The 22548-nt window shown below is 45.9% G+C and overlaps 1 protein-coding gene across 3 annotated transcripts in view; it reads left to right on the top strand.

Moving 5' to 3' along the window:
* The window catches only part of GRIN2B (glutamate ionotropic receptor NMDA type subunit 2B), a 439253-nt gene that overhangs the window by 239286 nt on the left and 177419 nt on the right, over window positions 1-22548 (top strand). For all 3 annotated transcript variants that reach the window (XM_054696433.1, XM_054696432.1, XM_054696434.1), the window contains one exon: window positions 6615-7213. In XM_054696433.1, the coding sequence (XP_054552408.1) occupies window positions 6615-7213 (599 nt within the window). The remainder of the gene's footprint in view (window positions 1-6614; window positions 7214-22548) is intronic.

Raw genomic sequence — 22548 nt, forward strand, 5'->3', positions numbered from 1 at the left:
TTACTGATTATTCTTTTGATTTCTGCTGTGTCCGTTGTGATTTCTCCTCTTTCATTGATGATCCTGTTTATTTGTGCTTTCTCCCTTTTTTCCTTTGTGAGCCTGGCTAGGGGTTTGTCTATTTTATTGATTTTTTCAAAGAACCAGCTTTTGGTTTCATTGATCTTTTGGATTGTTTTTTTAGTTTCAATTTCATTTATTTCTGCTTTGGTTTTTATTATTTCTTTTCTTCTACTGGTTTTGGGTTTTTTTTGTTGTTCTTTTTCTAGATCTTTGAGCTTCGAGATTAGGTTGTTTCTTTGAGTTCTTTCTTGTTTCTTGATGTGAGCATCTATTGCTATATATTTTCCTCTTATTACTGCTTTTGCTGCATCCCATACATTTAGGATATTGGTGTCCTCCTTGTCGTTCAATTCAAAAAATTTTTTAATTTCTTCTTTGATCTCCTCATTATTCCAGTGGTCTTCCAGTAGTGTGGTTTTTAATCTCCATGAGGTAGGAAAGTTCCTTGCCTTCTTTTTATGGTTTATTTCTAGTTTGATGCCTTCATGGTCAGAAAAGATGGTTGATATGATTTCAATCTTGGTGTATCTGTTGATGTTTGTCTTGTGCCCCAGTATGTGATCGATCCTGGAGAATGATCCGTGTGCGCTTGAGAAAAATGTGTACTCCGTTTTTTTTGGGTTTAGTGTTCTATAGATGTCTGTTAAGCCCAATCGCTCTAGGTCCTTATTTAGAGCTTTGGTTTCTTTACTTATTTTTTGTCTTGTTGATCTATCCATTGTTGATAGTGGTGTGTTGAAGTCTCCCACTACGTATGTGTTTTCTCTGATGTCTGTTTTCAGAGAGGACAACAGTTGTCTGATATATTTTGGTGCTCCTTCGTTTGGTGAGTATATGTTAATGAGTGTTATTTCTTCTTGAAGTATTGTCCCCTTGATCATAATGTAGTGACCATTGGGGTCTCTTTTTATCTTTTTGAGTTTGAAATCTGTTTTATCTGATATAAGTATAGCTGTTCCTGCTTTCTTTTTTGGTCCATTTGCTTGTAGGATTGTTTTCCATCCTTTAACTTTGAGCCTATTTTTATCTTTTGTAGCTAAATGTGTTTCCTGGAGACAGCAAAAGGTTGGGTTTTGTTTCTTAATGCAGGCTGCAACTCTGTGTCTTTTTATTGAAGAGTTTAGTCCATTTACATTTAGAGTTAATATTGATATGTTAACATCTGTATTTGCCATTGTGTTTGTCTTTGATTTTATTTATTTATTCTTTTAATAACTTTTTTTTTTTTTTGGCCTTCTTTCATTGTTATTCGTCCCTCTGAGGTTCTGGCTTTAGGACTCCTTGTAGTATTTTTTGGAGTGGGGGTTTAGTTGCAATGAAATTCCGGAGTTTCTGTTTGTCTGGGAAGGTCCATATTCTTTCTTCAAAGAGGAAGGAGAGCTTTGCGGGATAGAGTATTCTTGGTTGGCATCTGTTTTCTTGGAGTCTGTTGACTATGTCCCTCCACTCTCTCCTTGCCCGTAGTGTTTCTTCAGAGAAGTCTGATGTCAGCCTGATTGGCTTTCCTTTGAATGTTATCTGTTTCTTCCCTCTTGCCAGCTTCATTATTTTTTCCTTGTCCTGGATTCTAGGGAGCTTTACTATTATGTGTCTTGCTGTATTTTTTCTTTCGTCGTGGAAGTTTGGTGTTCTTCTTGCTTCTTGTATATCAATTTTCAGCTCCTTCTTCACATTTGGGAAGTTCTCTTCAATTATCTCTTTGAATATTTTCTCTGTTCCTACTTCTCTCTCCTCTCCTTCTGGTATTCCTATAACTCTTATATTTCCTTTCCTCATGGAGTCAGATAGTTCCCGAAGTCTTTCTTCATTCTTTTTCCTTTGTACTTCTCTTTCCTTTTCTGTTTTGGTTCTTTTTATTTCTGTGTCTTCAAGAGCACTTATTCGTTCTTCCATTTCATCAATTCTGCTTTCATTGCTTTTCCCAGAATTCTTTAGTTCTTCCACTAATTCTTTGATCTCCTGCATTTCTTTTACTTCCCTCTTTAGGGACTCAATTTCATTCTTCTGATCGTTGATTATTTTTCCCTTATCATTGTTTTCCTTTATGACTTCTGTCAGTTTTTTAATCACGGCAATTTTAAATTCTCTTTCTGGAAGGCTCAGAAGTTCTTCCAAGTTACTGTCGTTGCAATCTGGGGGCTGGTTTTCTTTTTGTGGTGTGCTTTTTCTCTGGAGAGTTGCTAGGTTGCGTGTGGTTCTTCTCCTCCCTACTGTCTGTTTTCTAATTTGCCGTATGCGTTGGGACACTGTGTTGTTGGGACTGGCCGGCATCTTGGGTGGGCTTCTCTGCTCCCCTCTGGTTCCTCCAGGAGTCATCTGTCAGTTTCAAGCAGTCTTTATTGGAGAAAGGTCCCTGTCCTAAAATGCCGATGTGGGGACACACTCCCCTGTGCGCCTGGTCTGCCCCAGCGGTGGGTTCCTGTTCCCCCTCTGGGCTTGGACTGCAGGCCAGAGGTGGTCTGGCGTGGGCGAACTTCCCCTGCTCACCTCTGGCTCCTGAGGAAGCCTTGTGCAGGTAGTCTTTACTGAAGAAATGTCCCTGTTCTAAAATGGTGATGTGGGACACACTCCCTGCGCGTCCAGTCTCAGGCACACTCTTCTGCGCGCCTGGTCTGCCCCGGCTGTGGGTGCTCGCTCTCCCTGTGGGCTCAGACTACTTGTTCGGAAGGGGCCCGGTGTGGGCTAACTCCCCAGCTGGCCACTAGCTCCTTCAGGAGCCTGTGCTGGCTTAAGTCGCTAGGTGGCGCCAGAGATTTCTCCTAGAGCCCTTGGGGAGCTGATTTTCCACCCCGTGGGACAGGGAGCAGAGCGGGGATGGTAGGGTACACCTCAACGGCTTTGGGGTGCTGTGTCTGCCTTGTGCCCCACCGTCATGGGGAACCCACGCCCCTAATTTCGTGCCCCGGGTCTCAGTTCCAAAGCCCTCAGTTCCAGGACGCGGGCTGTAGCCCAGTTCAGTGGCGCGGGAATGGCGCCTTTTGCACCGCTCCCGTGCCTGGGTGCCTGGTTCCTGCTCACTCAGGGAGGGACCTTCACCTCAGTGAGGACCTCCGCGTCTCCCTGCAAGCCTAGGTCGTCTCCCAAGCCTAGGTCGCAGGCGCGGGGACCTGGGCAGCCGCGATCCCGGTCTGCACTTGCTTTTCAAGCGCGCCAAGCACACCGCTTTCCGCGCAGGCTTACCGGCAGCCCGGGCTGGGTGCGCGTCTCCCGGGGTCTTTGTTCTTCTCTAATGGCGCCCGGAGCTGTTCGCTCACCGCCGTGGCGGATCCTGCAGGGTTCGCCTCAGCTCCCGTTCACGGGGTGTGGTGGCTGCAATAGTTCCTTTCCACTCACAGTCCCGCTTGCTGCGTCGTTTGTTCTTGTTGGTCGTTTTAGTTTGTTGTTTTCCTCCTCTGCCGGTCGGAGAGTGCCGCCTCGGTGGGCGGGGGAGGGGAGCAGGATTCTGCGCTTCCCTCCCTTCTAGTCCTCTTTTATGGCCACTTTCTTCTTCGGGTAGTTTGCTGGAGTCACCCGTTTATCTTCCGTGTCCCGGTTCTCACTGGGACCTGCCGCTTTTCCTCCCTATTAACTTTTTTTAATGGGAGATCTTACTCGCAGCGTCTCCTCGCCGCCATGTTGCTCCACCCCTCCTGAACCTGTACATTTTAAGGTATATTTGGAAGCTTGTGTCTCTTATCTCCACCGGACTTGTGAACAACACAAGTGATAATATATCTTATTTGAGAATCCCCAAACTCTCTTCCATTGGAAGTATAACAAGAAAAACAAATGGCTATTTCTTTTTTTTTTATTTATACAAGCACTGGGTACAGTCAGAAGCGCGGGAGGGTGAGAGAATTCACCAGAGCCAGAGCGGGGAGCAGAACAGGCAGACGGACCGAAGTACACTGCTGAGGGGAGCAGCGGGCGGCAGGTGAGGTCTGTGTGCCATGTGGGACGATTGAACCTGCACTGCAGAGGCTGGCAGAGGCTGCGGGCAGCTGCGGGCAGCTTCGCAACCCAGCGCTCAACCGCCGCTGTGCCACTGGGGAGGCCCCCAAATGGCTATTTCTTTAAAGCCATAGTCATTCTGAGTGGGTGGCCTTGTCACCAGCCTGCCTTCCCTGCTGTGGGTCCCTCTGCAGCTCCCTGACAAGTGTTGGACAAGCTTTGTTCTCTGGACTCACCGTGTCCTTTGACCTCAGGAGAAGGTCACCTTCACCAGAAAAGCAGTACTTGTATAATAGCAAGCAGTTGGGAGCAGGGGCTGGCCTGCTCCCAATGGACACACAGATCGCTATTCTGTTTTGAATTCCTTCTCTCCTACTTGGTCTCCCACCTGCTCTACTTTTCTGAATTCCATGGTTCTTTGAATCTACTTTTTGAATGTTTAAGTCCAGGGAAGAGAATCATGATTGGTTCCATTTTACGCTTAGCAGGGAGATTCACCCCCAAGTGACAGCATTTACTGTTTCTTTTCTTTACTTTTTTTTTTTTTTAGATTTTGAAAATTTAATATGAAAAAAAGAATATAAACTATCTCATTACTAATTTTTTAAAGATTATTCATACAAGACCTGGGGTACAGTCAGAGGCTCGGGGCGGAGTGAGAGGATTCACCAGAGACACAGCAGGGAGCAGAACAGGCAGATAGACTGAAGACACTGCTGAGGGGAGCAGTGGATGAGACAGGAGAGGTCTGCCACATCATGTGGGAATCTCCCTGGCCGGCCAGGGATCAAACCTGTGCTGCAGAGGCTGCAAACAGCTTCACAGTGTGGCACTTAACCTGCTGTGCCACTGGGGAGGTCCCTCATTACTAATTTTTTATATTGATTACATATTGACATGTTAGTTGGATATACTACTCAGACATTAAGTAAAATAGATTCTTGAAATTATTTTTTTCACAAACCACTGGGAATGAAACAGTAAGTGCTTTTTTTTAAAAAGGTGAAAAAGAAAAAAAGCGTTTACTGTTTCATTCCCATTGGTTTTTGAGAAGCTCATGCTCTGTGAGGCACAGAGTTCTGGCAGACTCCAGGAGCTAGAGCTGCCTTGGGCAGTCAGGGTCCTTAGATACCCCTGGATATTTGCCAGCCTGGATTTTCTTCATTAGAAGGTGCCTCCCAAAAATACTCAGCAATTTCCCAGATGTTCCACTCTATTCCTGAACTAAGATATCACTACAATCTCATTGAAAAGCCTCATCTCTCATCATTGTACTTTGAAGGCCCAGGCTAGGGGATACAAAAGCAATGTCTCTTGAGAAAAACACAATTTCATTAGCCTGGATTGTTATAAAATGGATATGCTCCATCAGACAGAAGATGGGCACTGACAAAGAAGAGAGGCCACTGCCCACAGGGAAGTGAGGGGGAAGTGGCTGGAGAGAGGGGGACAAGGCTGAGAGGGTCTTCATTTTGTGGAACAGGATTCTTGTAGCTGTGCGGCAGAGGTAAAATGCAAGACTTGACATCTCAGAACAGCAGGTGAAATACAGCTTAAAATGGGAGAAATTTAAAATGGCTTCTCCCTCAGAGGAGGGAGAAAACAGGATGCTCAGAGTTGACAGAAGAGGGTGTGTGTAATATATAGGTCAGAGTGAGACCTGGGTCCATCGTATATGAGCCTGAATACAAATCATTCTAACTTGTAGCTTAGATACACTGTTTGTGCCGCACTCTAACTTGCATTTCTGTCCAGGATACACTTCCCCCTAACATCTCTACCTGAGTACTATCCACCTGCCAGGTTAGTGCACCAGTTCTACCTCACCTAGTAGTTTCCAGGGTAGATTGATGACATTGAGGATTATTCGCTCTGACTCAGTGATACACTTTCACAGCTGAGAAGGCCAAATGCTTAAGAAATGGAAATTGTGAGTGTGTGCCTATGTATTTGTGTAACTGTTTGACTGGAAACCTGAACTGACAGGAGGCCATTTAGAGTCTTGTGTCCACTTCTTGTGAGTCCTCACGTGTTTTTCTTTAGAAATATTAGCATATTTGAGGGCCTCCCCTGGTGGCGCAGCAGTTGAGCACTGGGCTGCGAAGCTGCCCTCTGCAGCGTGCCGGTTCAATCTCTGGCTGCTGGGCGAGGGTCCCACATGGCATGACAGACCTTGACAGACCTCTCCTGCGGTGCCCACTGCTCCCCTCAGCATGTATTTCGTCAGTCTGCCTGTTTTGTTCCCCGCTCTGGTGAATTCTCTCACCCTCCTGCACTTCTGACTATACCCAGTGCTTGTATAAATAAATGAATCTTAAAAAAAAGAAATATTAGCATATTTGATTTTAGGAGACTGCCTTAGGCTTTGTCCTAAGGATTTCAAATAAAGAATGCAGAGATACCTGTGTTGAGTTCTCTCTAGCATCTAGGAGGTCATTTTAGGGACAAAGACATTAACAATATTTGCAATTCAAATGTATCCACATCTAAAGGCATTATGATAGAAATTAAATAATGAAAACAAACCTTTGTGTCCAGAGTGGCTCACACCCTCCCTTAACAAGTTTGGTTTGATTTTTTTCCCTTTTTTTTTTTTTTTCTTTTAATTGTTGTTCTTCTAGGATGAATCCTCCATGTTCTTCCAATTTGGCCCATCCATTGAACAGCAAGCCTCTGTAATGCTCAACATCATGGAGGAATATGACTGGTACATCTTTTCTATTGTCACCACCTACTTCCCCGGCTACCAGGACTTTGTCAACAAGATCCGCAGTACCATCGAGAACAGCTTCGTGGGTTGGGAGCTAGAGGAAGTCCTCCTGCTGGACATGTCCCTGGATGATGGAGACTCTAAGATCCAGAACCAGCTCAAGAAACTGCAGAGCCCCATCATCCTTCTTTATTGCACTAAGGAAGAAGCCACCTACATCTTCGAGGTGGCTAACTCAGTTGGGCTCACTGGCTACGGCTACACGTGGATTGTGCCTAGTCTGGTGGCAGGAGACACAGACACTGTGCCCTCGGAATTCCCCACTGGGCTCATCTCTGTGTCCTATGATGAATGGGACTATGGCCTCCCTGCCCGGGTGAGGGATGGAATTGCCATCATCACCACCGCTGCTTCCGACATGCTGTCTGCACACAGCTTCATCCCCGAGCCCAAGAGCAGTTGTTACAACACCCACGAGAAGAGAATCTACCAGTCCAACATGCTGAATAGGTGAGTGTGGAGAGGGGTGGTTGGTGGGCAGCTTCCAAAGTCGGGATCGGAGGCTTGGGAAGGGTGGGCAGAGCCCTTCCAGATGTCCGTGGGTTGAAGGCTGGACTCTGGGATGGGATGGGGCATGGCTGGGCATGCTGCAGCTCCACAACTTGCTGTGCTGGTGTTTCTGTTCAAAGACTAATAAAACAAGCCCCAATTATTGAGCACTTACTGTGTGCTGGGCGTGACCTTGAGAGGTTTGTGTGTGTGACCTCGTTGAAGCCTCAAAATGATAACTGCAGCAGGTTTTTCAAATTGTTTCCACTTTGCCATACAAGAGAACAAGGTTTATAGGTGTAAATCACCTATAGCCACGCTGTGAGCAAGAGGTTGTTTGGTCTTGAGCCCAGGTCTCTGGCCCCATGTACCCGATGATGGTGAGAGATGGCAGATTTAGAAGTGAGGGTGCACCTGCCCACTTACCTTGACATCTCCTGGCCTGTGAGGATGAGGATGATTCTTTGGTATAGGAGTAGTCTTGGTTCTGTAGCGCCTTTGCTTCTCCCCTCTTCTGCCTTTAAGAAAGAAAATGGTGCTAGAAAAGAGGCTCATAGGTTTGCTTTCAGCCTGGTTTATTTAGTAAGATGACAGGGATGGAGTTTTGCTCTCCTGACCCCACCTCATCTCTGTTAGGGACATTTTGTGGCGGTGTGTGGTAGAAGCACCTATATGCTTTTGTGGCTTTATTATTTATGTAAAACTGCTACTTGTGCATATTATGAGCTTTCAAATAATATGGAGCTTTCAAATAATATAAGAGCCCAAAGTAGAAAGTAGAAAAAAACATAAATCTGGTCATTGCTAGAATAACCAGTGACTAACTTTCTTACAGTACAACTCCCTGTATGTGTGCACTGACGAGAATGGCACTCTATAGCTTTACATTAAGTGGAATTAAAACTATACATGCCATCCAGTAACTTGACTTTCATTCAGTGATAGGTTTTGGACATTTGTTTTAAGTTTTATAAACCACATTAGACACACAACACGATATTCAGGAAAATACACATACTTGATACCCACCATCCAATTTAAGTAAAATATCAGAAAAGGTACTCTGGCAAGGGTGAAGTGCATTGGAATGGAGGTTGAATTAACTTATTTGTTTCAACTTGTTCAACTCCCTTCCAGAAGTCAGGTTGTAGCTTTTCAGCTGAGCTCCTAATTCAGAGCAGAAAGTAAACCCAGCTAATGTAGCTGCATCTGTGCCCCCATCTTCATGTCTCCCACCCAGAACTTTCTGCTCTTGCAGCTTGTTGAGTACAGTCTGTCTCGGTTTCCATCCTACCCTGCTGAGAATTCTGTGAGGCTTCTTGGCACTTCTTCCTCATTGACACATGTCTTACACACGGGCACTTCTCAAATTCTGTCCCGGACCCTCTGCTTATCCATTGCCGAGGATGCCACGAGCGTCTGCAGGTTCCTCCCAACTGACATTTCTGGCTGAAACCTCTCGCCTGACACCCCCAGGGCAATATCTATAACTGTGACTTGTGTCGGGGCACAAAGGAAATCATCCAAGACCCTTCTGGGTTCTTCTAGGCTGGCAAATACACAAGCACCAGACAGACTGATAAGAGAAAAAGTTAAAGAGAAGTTTAAGAACAGCATGTGTGCATCCTGTCTGCAAGGGTGGGACCCAGCAGGACTGGGGAGCTCACCCACGAGGCTTCAGACACCATCTTAACTAGCTCAGCTAAGCCAGGGCAGGCTGGGGAAGAGAGGGGAAGTTCTGTGAGGGAGTTCATCTAAAAGGCGGATGAGAGAAAAGGAATACAGATTTAAGTTCTGCCAACTCCTTTGAAAAGATTAAGGCCTTTATGGAGAGAGTTTACATATAAATATCAAAAGCAACTTCTACCAGACCTTCAGAACCCTTCCCATGAAAATAACCCTTTTGCCAGGAAGATGTATATTGGAGTGACTGATTTTGTTCCCCTGCTAGGTGTGCTTGGATGTCAAAAAGCCTGAAAATGCGCCATATCCAAAGCTAAGCTGCTTTCTCCTCTCTGTTGCCCTCCAGGTCTTCTCTAGACAAATCCAAGCACCCACAAGGGTTATTTCCTATGCCCAGTGGTCTACAGTAAAAATTTCCAGGGTGTCCTGGATTTCATATCCCTCAGATGTCATAGCCAGTCATGCCATTTTCTGTGGCTTTTCTCCACTTTCATTTTTTTCATCCCTTGGCATAGCCCAGTCATCTCCTCTTGCCTGCGTTGCTGCAGTTCCTTGTACATATCTCAGTCCCCCTTCTTTTCAATCTACATGTCAGCCAGAGCGATCTAAAATGAAAATGTGATTTCATCTCTCTCCTGTTAATACCTTTCAGTGGCTTTTCATTGCTCCTATAATAAAGTCCCATCTCCTTAATATGATTTAGAAAGCCTTCCCCAGCAGGGGCCAGAATCATCTCATGCCACTCTCTCCCCTTGAATGCTACATTCCTGCAAAATTGAACTTTATTTCTTTGAAGATACCATGCTCGCTCTCAACGCCGTTCTTTCTTCTGTCTTGAACATGCTCCCTGAGCCTCACTTCCCACCACACACAAGCACAGGTGCTCCTTCACCTGCTGCTGGGTCTTCACTCCTCAAGTTTCTTTCTTGACTTTGCTGAGCTCTGGCCTGACATCACTCACTGTGGCTGGTGCTGCTCCAATAGAGCGACTCAGGTGTCCAGATTATTTCAGATGCCTGTGTTTAAGTGCTTTATTGTCTCTCTTCCCTAAGGTGTGAAGGCAACTACCTTTCTCTCTTAGTCAGTTCTCTGTCCCCCATTCTAAGCACAGGGAAGCTACGTGGAGTGATGAACTCTGTCCTCCAGGATGCTGAGCTGGTCCCAGGGCCTGGTGCAGCATCCACTGCAGTGCATTCTTGTTCTTCTCTTTGCGAGCAACAGAGATTTCCTTGCAGAACTTCCTATTCAATAGTTATATCCTTTCATGTTTTCTCCCACTGTTTTTAGGGTTAAATTCCAACCTGAATCAGATTATTTTACCAAATGTATCAACCAAACCAGAGAAACCATGAATAAACTGAAAGAATGAAAGACTATTAAAGAATATCGAGGCTTAAATAATGACTGCTAACCACACGAGGAGTTCAAGTGGTCATAGGAATGATCCGGACTGCTGGCGTTTATCTTAAAACTCACTCTACATTATCATTTCCCATTGGGTCTGTTGTGCCTGAGAGTGTAAATGTTATCTCCAAAGTCAGGTCTCTACTGCCTCCGTAAAATCACACTTGGCTATGTAACTTTTGTTCCCATCCTTGCGGTCACTGTGTGCGGACCCTCATCTGCTAGCCTCTCTCTAGAGAGCTGCATGCGCCCACCTCCATGTTCCCAGAGTGGCGATGCTTGGAGGCACACGGAGCACACGGCTTATATCCATCAAGAGCAGTGGCAGCCTAGAGGACAGTGTCCATGTTCATGCAATTCTGGGCAATTCACTGTGCTTCTGGGCGAGTGTTTTTAGCCTCCCCAGGTCCTTTTCCACTAGGATCTTTCCTCCGAACTTTCCCGCCCCAGTTCCCAAACTTTCCTGGGTGCAGCATCTGATGACCTGCTGGACGTCATCTCTTAGATGTCCCTGTCCCTTGTTCATCTCCATTACCTTTTCCTTCCCTTCCTCCCAAACCCAGCTGCTCATAGTTTCTAGCTCTGGGGATTATTTTCATGGTTTTCTATCAGGACCCTGAAAGTATCTAGAGGTGAACAGGGACTCTTAAAGAGCTATCCCCAAAGTCTGAGCCACTCCCACCTGGCATGGTCCTCTCAGCAGTATCAGAGGAATTCATCTAGGCACACGCCATCCCAGCTCCTCCTCCTCCTGGTATGAAATCCCCCTCTCCCCCTCTTCAGAGCTCCGGTCTCTAGGTCACTCTTTTAAATAACAAGCCAAGCAGCCATACCACTTAGCCACAGCAGGAAATCTTTGCAAATAAAATTGTTGCAAATGGTTGGTTGTTTTATGAGGACAACTTTCCCTCTGGCCTGCTGCTCCTGTCTCTGCAACAGCAGCAGGCAGAGACACCCCAGGAGGCATCTAGGAGCCACCCCTAGTCTTGACACAAAAGCACAGAGCTAGGGAATGACTTCTCTCCCCTGCTGGAACCCAGTCTACAACAGGCCCTGTTTTCTCCACTACAGGCCCTGTCCTCTGCAGACACATTGCAAGGGGGAGGTGAAGCTCACTCCTCTTCCTCACCAGAGGGTGGCAGCCATGTGAGGGGAGTTGGAAGGTCTGCATTTAGGGGAATGGAAGTTATAGGAGGACCCCGAATCCCAAAGAGAGATGCATGTTTGAAGTGATTCACTTGTTCATTACCAGAGGAGGATTTTAATTTTATTGCGGTAACATTGGTTTACAGGACTGTAGGTGCTTGCGAGGTGTAGGGTCACACCTTCTCAGATTGGGTCACCCTCCACCCCCCACCAAGGCACCCACAGTGTTCCACGGATGCTCCATTGGGCCCCACCAGCTCTGTTCTCCACCTTCCCCTCCCCCTCCGGTAGCCTTAATGATGCATCATCCTTCTCAGAAAGGAGCCTTAAAATGGACTGTTTTGGTTCACTATTAAATGACTGTTTGTCAAGTGTCAATCCAAATTCCTTACTGATAACTTCTTAACTCCTTCACTCTTGACCTGATATAGACGTGGTGACTATCTCAAAATAGCCTCCTGGCTTTTTACCAGGGTTGCAAGAAAAATACAGAAACCCAGTAAATTTGAATTTCAGGTAAATCGTAGACAATTTTTTTTCAGTGTGTCTAGCCCAATATTGCATGTTCACCTGAAATTTAAATTTAAGAGGGCTCCTGTATTATGATTTGCTAAATATGGCATCACATTTTGTACACTGATAAGTTAATTTTCTCTTGGAACTTTGTAACACTTGTGTATGCCTTACTAGGAAATACCGTGTGCCCTATTCCATGGACCAAGGCGTACTGAGATATTTTTATTCCAACTGGATATTTCACTTCTTGGTTGAAAGAGTTGGAGAATTTCTTACGCCATGCATTCTCTAAGTGAAGGGGCTTCTTAGTGTCTGAGAACAGTCTAGAAACCTGGTACCTCATGATCTGAATATGTGTAAAAAGTGATTAGGCCGGTTGTGTAAACCCTTCTTCATCCCCCTGAGCTAGAGAAGAAGTGCTAGCATTTGGTAGGCACCTGTCTCTGTTCCCTTTCTCACTTCCTCGGGGGAGCAGGTGATGGCCATTACCCTCTTCAGGGGGCTCTCCCGTACTCCACAGTCAGGTTCTGTGTCTTGTGTGATGGCTACTGTGTCTGATACCCATTGGTAGCCTCTTCTCTTGTCCTGAGGACCCAATGTGTTAACTTTGGGAAAAGCGGATGTTGTCTAAGGTGGCTGGATCTCAACATGGCAACCTCTTGCCTAGTTATTTTGGCCTCATGTCCTCAATTGTCCTACTCACCAATTGTTTCACCCCCATTTCTTCCTTCCCTTTGAAAGTTGCCATTTCAAAAGACTACAGGTCCTCTGCTGGGCCCAGCCTTTGAGGGCAGTGAAGGTGCCTGATAGATAGAAAGTGGCTTGGTCAGGTCTCTGTGGAATGAGCTGCAATGAACAGCACCCTTCCTTAGAAGGTCCTCTTCCTGTCACCTTGAGGCAGACCCATCCTTAAAACCATGGTATTAGCAGCATGGTTCCCAAGCAAGTATGGGATGCCTGCTTGACTCTCCTGGCCTGGAGAATACTAAGGGCTTAGGAAGTAAGTGAGGAATTGCATCAACTAGTTTAGGACACTATGGGCAAGAGCTGCTTGGTCATTACACATTTCTTAGCTGTTTTTAAGTGTTCATCAAGTGCCAAGCACAGACAGATTAAAATGAGAAGGCAGATCCGTGTGCTATGCACATGTAATGTGATTCACGTGTCTGTGGGAAGGCAGCGTTAGTTTTAAGTGGGCTAGCAGGCACAGTGGCCCTTTACCTTGCTAAAGCAATCCACTGGCATATAAGGAAAGCTGCATTTTCACATGAAGTGTACAGTAAAGCTAGACATCTGAGTATACAGAGCATGACTTTATCTGCTCAGTGACCCAGAAGGATAGATAAATTAGGGAAAAATAAGTGAAGAAGCTGATAGATGTTCTAAAATATCTATTAATACGTATTGTGATTCAGGCAGTGCAAGCTTTGCACTGTTCATAGAACCTCTGAGTGTGGGAGTGGCTGGCACTCATCTGGTTCCTTCTATCCTTCTAGTCTTTCACCTTCCTCATATCAGACAATCATTTCACTCAGTGAGCTTTCCTTCTTTAAGTTCACACCTGGGCAGGGCATTCCCAAATATTTAACACAGAGATGCCTCTGTGCTTATTTAATTGCTATTTAAAGCTATAGCTGACTTGTAAAATTGAAAACTTTCCCAGGACACATTTGAAATTTCTTTTCTGTTCCTCTTCTTCCTCCTCCTTTAAGCTATTTTGGAGGTGGAGAAGAGGATCAGGGATTAGGAAGGGGAGGGAGTGGGAAATGGTGTTTGTTTCACCAAGGACAATGGTGGGGGGTGAAAGGTGCACATCTATGCTGGGAGAGAAGCCAGGGGGGTCCGATGGACGCCTTGCAGGAGGAGGGAAACAAGGGCAGAGGGAGCAGCAGTTCTTACACTTCTCAGTGGAGAAATCAAGCCTTGTTCTGAGAGTAGCAGCTTCTGCTCCAAAAGCAGAGGAATTGGTGGCAGTGCAAAGACTCAGAAAGGGGGGTCCTGAAGCTCAAGGGCAACCCCATTATCAGCCAGGTTGAGGCATTACAACTCCAAGGCTGTTTGCCTTTCTGAGTACTGACTGCACACCCGGCTTTGTGTGGTTCTGCTGGGGTCTCTGTAAAAACCTGATCCCTGCTTATGTCCCCAGGAGACCTTGCTCAGTCAGCCTGTTGAAAAGGGCAGCTTGTACTTCCCACCCGCCTGAGCACTCCCTCTTCTGCCTCCTGCCTTGTTTTCCTCCTTAGCATTTTTCTGAAATACTATATATATTTTATTCTTAAATATTTTGTTGAGTTCAAGATCCATGACATCAGGCTGTTTTGAACCTCTGTGACCCCAGCACAGTGCCTGATCCCTCATGGGCACTTGGTAAATATTTGTCAGATAAAAGCATGAATGATGATGGGGACTTATTATCCCCATCTTATATGTCTTTAAGACCCTGGGGGTTGGGCCTCCCCTGGTGGCACAGCGGTTGAGCACTGGGTTGGGAAGCTGCCTGCAGCCTCTGCAGTGCCAGTTTGATTCTCAAGGGTCCCGCATGGTGCACAGACCTCTCCTGCCTTACCCACTGCTCCCCTCAGCAGTGTACTTCATCAGTCTGCCTGTTCTGCTCCCCGCTCTGGCTCTGGTGAATCCTCTTACCCTCCCACGCTTCTGACTGTACCCAGTGCATGTACAAATAAATAAATAAATAAATCTTTGGGGGGAAAAAAAGACCTTGGGGCCCCCAGCTCTGGCTGTGTGTTGCCAGGATCTGACCCAGATCTGCTGCAGAGGCCCGGTTGCCAGCTCCTCACAGAAGCCCTGACTTCTGTGGGTCAGAGCCATGGAGCAGAAAGAGTGATAGATGCCCATCCTGTGCAACCCTGGCCATACTCATCTTTTTAGTGAGGAGATGGTAGGGTGGTGAATGGATTTAGAAACATGCAAACAAAATGTCAGAGAGCTCACTGGTGTTCGAGACTGGCCGGGCACAGAACCCAGCTGTCCTGATGGCAGGACCCACACTCTGCCTCTTAGCTGCTTATCAGTCATGTCCTCAGAAGGGCCAGCAAGTGGCCAGGGCTTTTTTGCGAGCCTTTGCCCTGTCTGGCCATGTCCCAAGATGCCTCCTTCCTTAGTTCTTACCCTGACAAGGGAGCAAATTCACAGCTAATGGGAATCGAAGCTGGTATTATTTAGGAACTGAGTGGGAGTCATTTCTCCATCTGCTCTCTCTTCCCAGCAGAGGATGAAGACTGGTTGGCTGGAGGTAAGGATGGGGGCGAGTTGCCAGAAAGCTAGAGTGCTGTCATTTATGGTTACAGACATGGGCTGGAAGCCTGAGCGAAGGCTGGACCACAGCCGGCCAAGGGCAGCTTAACTCTCAGGAGCTTCTTAGAGCAGAGATAGTCACGTGGTTTTGCATCTTTATGAGACCTCACACATTTGAAATAGATAATGGTTTGAGCCTTTCTCTTTGTTTCCTCTCCAATGGAGCTGTCAGGGCTACATAGGTGTTCATCTACTGGAAAGAATCTTCAGGAACTGGAGGGGCCAAGGAGGACTTGGAAGGGAGTGGATATACAGCATGACTGACCTTCAGACGTGGTTGCTAAGGGACCTGCACTGCACTGCAGATGGGGCAGGTGTAGAAACCAGCAAGGGGGTGGTGGCTGGATCTGGTGGAGGAACCTTCCTTGCACTTTCAGGATTTCATCAGTGGCGTCTCCTCTTCCGGGAGGACCTGGTGGGATTAGCTAGCCCAGACTGGCACCAGTCCCCGAGCTGGGCCGGCTGGTCACACATGAAGGAACTGCTGCTGACAGATTAGAGCTCCCTGCTGCTGAAATCTGTTCCCTCTTGTCCTGCTGCCAGCAGCAGCAGCCGGCCGGGGGCTGCCTACTGCCTCCCTTGCTGCCCTGGCTTTTTCTTTCCCTCATTCATTACTGCTTCACACCGCCCCCCACCTCCCTTTCTTTATTCTGTCCCGTCTCTTTCTCTATAGGGTGTTCTGTTCATTGATCTTTTGCTGTTCCTCTAACCTTTTCACCAGCTTGCATTCAAAAGGTTTCAAGGCTTTCCTGCCTTTAGCTTTCTGTGTTCATAAATGACCGAGAATTCTTGCATGCACATACACATCTCCGTGTATGCATGGATCATACCATGCAGCAACCGTGAATATGTGCACGTGTACCTGTGTCTAATGGAGGAGGGCGTTAAGACAACTGGATAGCCCACTCATACATATTCTACTTCGCCGATTCTTCCTACCACTGAGACTGCCTGGTTGCTTGTGTGGAAAGGGTTGAGGATGGACTAGAAGTTGGGAGGGATCCTTTAAAATGGCTGACCTGGAATTGGTTCTAGTAATTATCAACAGGATATTTCCTTCCAATCTGATTCCATTTTTAAAGTCTTGATGGCTGTAAAGATGGTTGCTAAGTAACCCTAGCACATTTATTGTTTGGGCAAAGGAGGTAGACTCAATATTCAAGTGGTTCTATATACTTTAAAAAAAAAAATCAATGAATGTCTTTTTCTAAAGGAAAGACCTCCCTGATAAAGCAACAGAAGTAGCTATGGAAGCCACATTGTGGCAGTATCAAGTTCATTCCAAGTGGTCCTTTTCACCATTTCCTAAAAGAGCTCACAGATGAGTCCAGATGAGGATACCGTTAGTGGCTGACATAAAACCTGATGACATAAAGCCTGATGATCAAAACCTTCAGGGTGTTCATTAGTATGTCTAATAATGAAGATAACACAAGTGACCATTTTTATGCAGAGAATCTTCCCTGTCATTCTACCTGTCTCCATCTCACCGAAATATTACAACAAATCTGTGAAGGCATCCTCTTTATTCACGGCCTAAATACACTGGATATCAAGAGAGAAAGCCCAAATATTTAACTTCCCACTGACATTTCCAGATACTCCCACCCACTTTTTCTCTTCCCCACCCCCTTAAACAACAATCTACCAAGAACTTTTGTTTAGGTAAAAATAGTACAATAGAATGTCACTATAATGTGGACTTTAATGTCAAATTTCTCTTGATTGACTATGGAGAGAAAAAAGGCAGGTGTGTGTATGTACATGTACATACATTACAAACCATGACTTAAACTAGTGAGTGATCCTGCAGGTGAAACAGGTCATTATTCTTCTATTACCACATCACATGTGTTCACACACCTGGACTTCTCTTTTACTGGGAGAAGGGAGGTCATGCGCAACAATCTAATGGATCTAGAACAAACTAAGAATCATGAAGAAAGCAAAAAGGGAACAACGATTTTTTTTTAAAGATACTTGCTCTAAAGATGGTCTTTTTTTTTTTTTAACTCTTTTTAACTCTTTTTTAACTTTTTTTTTTTTTTCAGCTCTCGTTTACTCTAATTTCTACCTACTGAGGAGTTTGTGAGGCAGCCATATCAGATGTGGCACAGGGCACCAGGAATCTAGTTCAAGCAAGACACCTGAGCACATCTGGTACTCTGTCCAGAGCTGCTCTGGCAGCTGCATGGTCATTGGGCATCCACACACAAAGTCCTGTAGCGTTTGACTTTTTTTGTTTATAGCCTGTGGCCTTTGTGTCCTTGCCCAAGATGGTGGCTGAACGCTATCCAGTTTCAAGGAAAAGATTAAAGTTAGAAAGGAAGGACGTCAAGCTCTTTTTCATTATGGGAAGTTGCTCAGGATCCCTGTACATTGAGTATAGCCATTGGTCAGAAATCAGTCAGTGGCCCTAGCTAGCTGCAAGAGAAGCTGGGAAGTGTAGTTCAGTAACATGTTGGTTGAAAATCAAAGTTTTTGCTAAGTAGAGAGAAGAGAGAATCAAGGTCTTACTTCATAAGCAACAAGTAGAGTCTGAGATACTTGCTTATCTGATTGCCCAGATGTCAACAACTTCGAAATAGCATGATGAGACTCTGGTAGGCAAGCTGACTTCATTTTGAAATAACAAAGAGAATGGTAAGGTGCAGAAAATATCTGGCAGAAGACCTCGTCTAGGATCATTGTCTGAGACCATTTGGGGCAAACTATAAAACTCCCCAGAAAGCATATGCCCACCTTAAAACATCCTTAAATAGAAAAATAGCAGAGTCATTGTTATGTCATCAATAAGAGCTTAAATTATATTGATTATCCTTGGTGTAAGAAGTCAGAGAACTCTGTAATACCTTCCTGAAATTTTCCATTTTAAAATGCTTCCTATAATCAAAAAGCTTGGTATGTAAAAATACTAAGCTTCAGCAATTTAGAAAATTTACTTAAAAAAAAGGTGGTTGAGTGAATACTATGTGCCAAGTGCTTTAAATAGTTCCCCTTAATCTTAAAAGTACTGTACAGGGGCATTATTACCTCCATTTTTTAGAGAAAGAAACAGCGATCCAGAAAGGTTAAGTCTCTTGCCAACCTGGCTTACACATAAGTTGGGTTTCAAAGCCCCGTCCCTGTGAATTCCAGGTGTCTTGTTCTTCTGAGGACTACCTCTGCTGCTGAGGTTGGGAGGCGCACTGTATCAGTTGGGCCTGGCTCTGGTATAAATGAAAGCCCAGCTAACCCGTGGGGCATGGCCATGTTATAGTGAATAGCTCCCTTTCTTGGTGACCCCACTGAATTCTCTCTTTTTTTTTTTTAATTAAGTTAACATTGATTTGCATCATTATTTTTGTTTTAGTGGTATGGAATCTTCCCTTTCAGGTGTTGCTACTATACCACCCCACCACCAAAGTCCCCACAATCCATCCACAAAACCCCACTTTGGTCTCGTCCCTTTGTCTCCCTCTCGTCTGGAGGACTAGGCCTTGAGAAAACCAGAGTCGGCTTGGGAACAGCATGTGGGCACCAATGTCATGGCATTCCCTCTCTGAGTCTGTTCATTTCCTCCATCCTGAAGCATGTTCCCTCTTTGTGAACTTCTGACTTTCCTCTCTGATGGGGCAGGAGGAGTATCTTTTCAGGGCTTTTCCCCTGTCTATTCCAAAGTCTTTTAGCCCACCTGTTGAAAGACAACCACATGGCATCTTTGCAGATCTCTGAAAGTCCTTGGAACTAAAGTGAGAACAGGCTGCCTATTCTAGAATCTGCTGGGGCTCCCAGGGGTTATAGTCACATTGAAAATACTGTCAGGGACATGTAATAAAACAAAACAAGACCTTGACCTCTGTCATGATTTACAAGTGTCCTCCAGCCCACTGCTCATTCTTGAAAGGTCAGATAAATTTGGGTTTATTTAAGGCTGACTTGTGATCAGAGATTGGAGTAAGGCCAGAGCAGTGCTATCGGGCGTGAAAGACATGTGACAAAAAGGTTGTCGCTTTGTGAACCCACAAAGCAGGGAAACATGACATTCACTGAGAGTTGACTAAGTGACATGTCCAGTAGGTGTTTGACTCCTGATGACTGGCTGAGCCCTGTGCCAAACGCCAGGCACCGCAGATCCTCCCCACGACTGGTCTCTTGAGGAGTGGCATGTGTGCAGAAAGTTCTTCCAGTTTAATGCTTTGGACTTATTTTCCTTATAAACCAAAGCCAGTTACCTAAGGGATTAATAGAATGAGACTTAGGTGCCAAGATCTGGATTTCTGAATATGATAGTTAAAGGTCTCAGGGAGGTCCTGCTACTTCCCACACAGGCCACCGGTGAGGGCTCCTTTCTGCTAGAGGAAGAGAGGGTGGAGTGAAGGAAGAGAGAGGCATCTACCCCGGCTGATTCTAGCTGGATTGGATGACCTCGTTGTCACAGATGATTAGCCACCTGCAAACATAAACCCTCATGAAAGAAGATTCTTTTGAAATCTGTCAGGAGCCCCTCCCCCACATGTATACACACATTTAAAAATAGGAATCCTGGTGTTGCCATGACTCCAGTGCCGTGCTCACTGATGTGATTTCGCTGCTGAACACGACTTAGAGAGGCTCTGGCTCAGAGCGGCCTCTAGCGGCGAAATCCTCAGGGAAGCGCTTCTTCCCAGAGCACTCAGCAGTAACCCCTGCAGGCCCCTGCCCACGTGTGTGCTCCTGCCATCCTCAAGGGGGTCCGTTTTTGCAGAACCTCTGTCTCCTCAATCATGTGTAATACACACGTTGGTATTTACAGTGTGCTCTAAACTGAGGGGAGCAGCCCCAGAGTTCACCGCCTTTCCTGGGGAAACATGAGCCCCACAAACATGGAGAGAACAGAATATGCAGAGTAGCATCAGGGAAACTGGGCAATAGAAGTTGTGATTGCACAGGCAGTAGTTCTAAGGAAATATGCTTGCTATGGCCATCAGAAGTTAATAGATTGCTTTTACAGATGAAGGAACCCTCTAAAATGTGTTGCCCGGTGCTGATTCACCACCCTGGGGAAGTGTGGATGTGTGGCCTTGCTCCCTGCCTGTCTTTCTTCAGTTCCCTGAGTTTGAAATTCCTTGTCAGAGCTCTTCAAACATGACTTGCATGTTAGAATACCCTGGGAAGCTTTAAGACCCCAAGGTCCCATGCTGCCAGATTCTGACTTAGCTGGACCAGAAGGGAGGAGGGGGTCAGGGAACTGACATGTTTTAAAAGCCCCAAGTTAATTCTAAAGGGCAGCCAGGGTTGAAATCACTGTTCTCTCTGCTGTCATTCTGTGCCCCCATTCACCAGAACAAGGTAAATGGCAATGATAACATTTGCATCAATTTGAGCTTGGTGCTGATAAAAAAAATTCCTTCTTTGGATTCTCCCCTGATGACTGGCCTCGAGCTTGTGATCCCAGTGAAATTCCAATACTGGAAGGCAGGGAGGAGATGGGCGTTTCATTAGTGGGATGCTCTTGCATCTGACCATGGTTTTTGTCCCTTTGCTGATGCTCCACGTGCCTGTGCTATGGAGAGAAGTGTGTTTCCATCCGTAAAACCAGCAACATGAGCATCAAAACAAATCTGACTTCAAAAGGCATTTAGCTCCTCTGTGTGGAGGTGACAAACCCAGAAACAACTGAACTTTAAAGCTTCCAATTTGATAGCTGCTGGCCTTGATGAGAAATCGACTCTTTGCTAAATTTTAGAGCGCACAAGTAGCTTTAAAATGAAAGTTATTAGCACTAGAAAATGACCTGCTTTGTATTACTACACTGTTACTATAGTTAAGTGCAGCAGAAGAAAGGGAAAGCAGAGTTGAGGAGGAGAAGAATGCAGATGGAAGGGGTAGGAAAGAAATGCCAGGCCGTCTTGATTTTACAGCTCTTTGCCTTGAGGCTGGCAGAGCTGTCCTTCAGGGGACCAGCTGGGCTGGCTTGGTGAGGTCTGGCAGGGGTTTGCAGGTGGTATCGTCATGTGTGGTATTTATGTGGTGCTGATTGCTCTGAACAATCAGGAAAGGCAGGCCAGGGCATGGCTCTGGAATTGCATTAAAGGAGGACACACTTTTTTTCAGAAAAGGGTAATGCCACTTACCACATGCGTAGGAAACTTTTTCCAAAGGAGTAAGAGGAAGACAAAGAAATGTTACATTGTTGCTATGTGTAGGTGATTATTAGGTGAGTGTTAGCCTTGTCTTCACCCCTGTCTGCCACCCACCCAGCCATCTCTCCCACGTCTATCACAGAGGTGCCTGGCTGAACAGATGGCAGTTTGCATCATGTCCCTCAGACCATCAGACTTGGGCTTTGTTGGATGAGTAGGAGGGAAGGAGTCCAGAACACTTGTTCTTTCGCAGATTCCAGGTTCCAGATCTGGATGATTCTATGGTGCTTTTCTCTTCACCAATAGTAGAGCAGGAGGGAGGAGGTAATTGCTAGTAAGAAGCATATATTCATGGCTACACAGTGTGTCTTTCTCTTGAGAGGCCCACCAGTGTGCTCCCCCAGGTTGGATTGAAGCTGTCTGACCCAGGCAGTTCAAATCTTTATTTTGCATGTGCCCACTGAAGGCTGCTGGAACTAGGATTGTGTGTTCAGCTGTTTAGCGTCTCACTATAGAACGATTTCTCCAGATTTTCTGTCAGGGACGCCCAAGACTGTGCTGGGTTCTATGTTGGAGATGAAAGGTGTCGCCACCATACCAAGGCCCTCCAACAGTGATGGACCTGGGAATCTTGGGGCCTTAGAGCCAGCAGGCCATTGCTAATGTCCATTGTACTTCTCAGAGGGTCGCTTTGCCTTGCTGCTGGTGGCGTTTTCATCTGGGTTGAAGTGATGTCCGCTCCATTTTATACTGGCTGTGTGGTGTCATATTAAGAACCAGACAGTGAGAGGGAGGAGCTCTGCACTGAGCTGTCCACCCTACTTATGTATCAAGTCAGAAGAATAACCTTCCTCTGCTCTCCAAGGAGTAAAAGGTACATCCAAGATTGAGTGGTCCCCTTTTCCTATGGGAGATGGTGGTTGATGTGTCTGTGTCAAGAAAACTGAGATATAGTTCCTTTTTCCCTGCAAAGGCAAAATTGGAAGGGGGAAAGAAGAAAGCAAGCACAGCATCTGATTCAGCCTTTGAAATCTTTTTGGGCCCGTGGAAAGGACACACATGTGAAGTCTGTCGGCCCTGGCAGTTACTTGTGCTTCAGATTGTGACCTTATTTTTTTCCCCCAAAAA

This window comes from Talpa occidentalis, unplaced genomic scaffold, assembly GCF_014898055.3.
Source record: "Talpa occidentalis isolate TD23 unplaced genomic scaffold, MPIMG_talOcc4v2.1 talOcc4.16, whole genome shotgun sequence".
Taxonomy (NCBI): domain Eukaryota; kingdom Metazoa; phylum Chordata; class Mammalia; order Eulipotyphla; family Talpidae; genus Talpa; species Talpa occidentalis.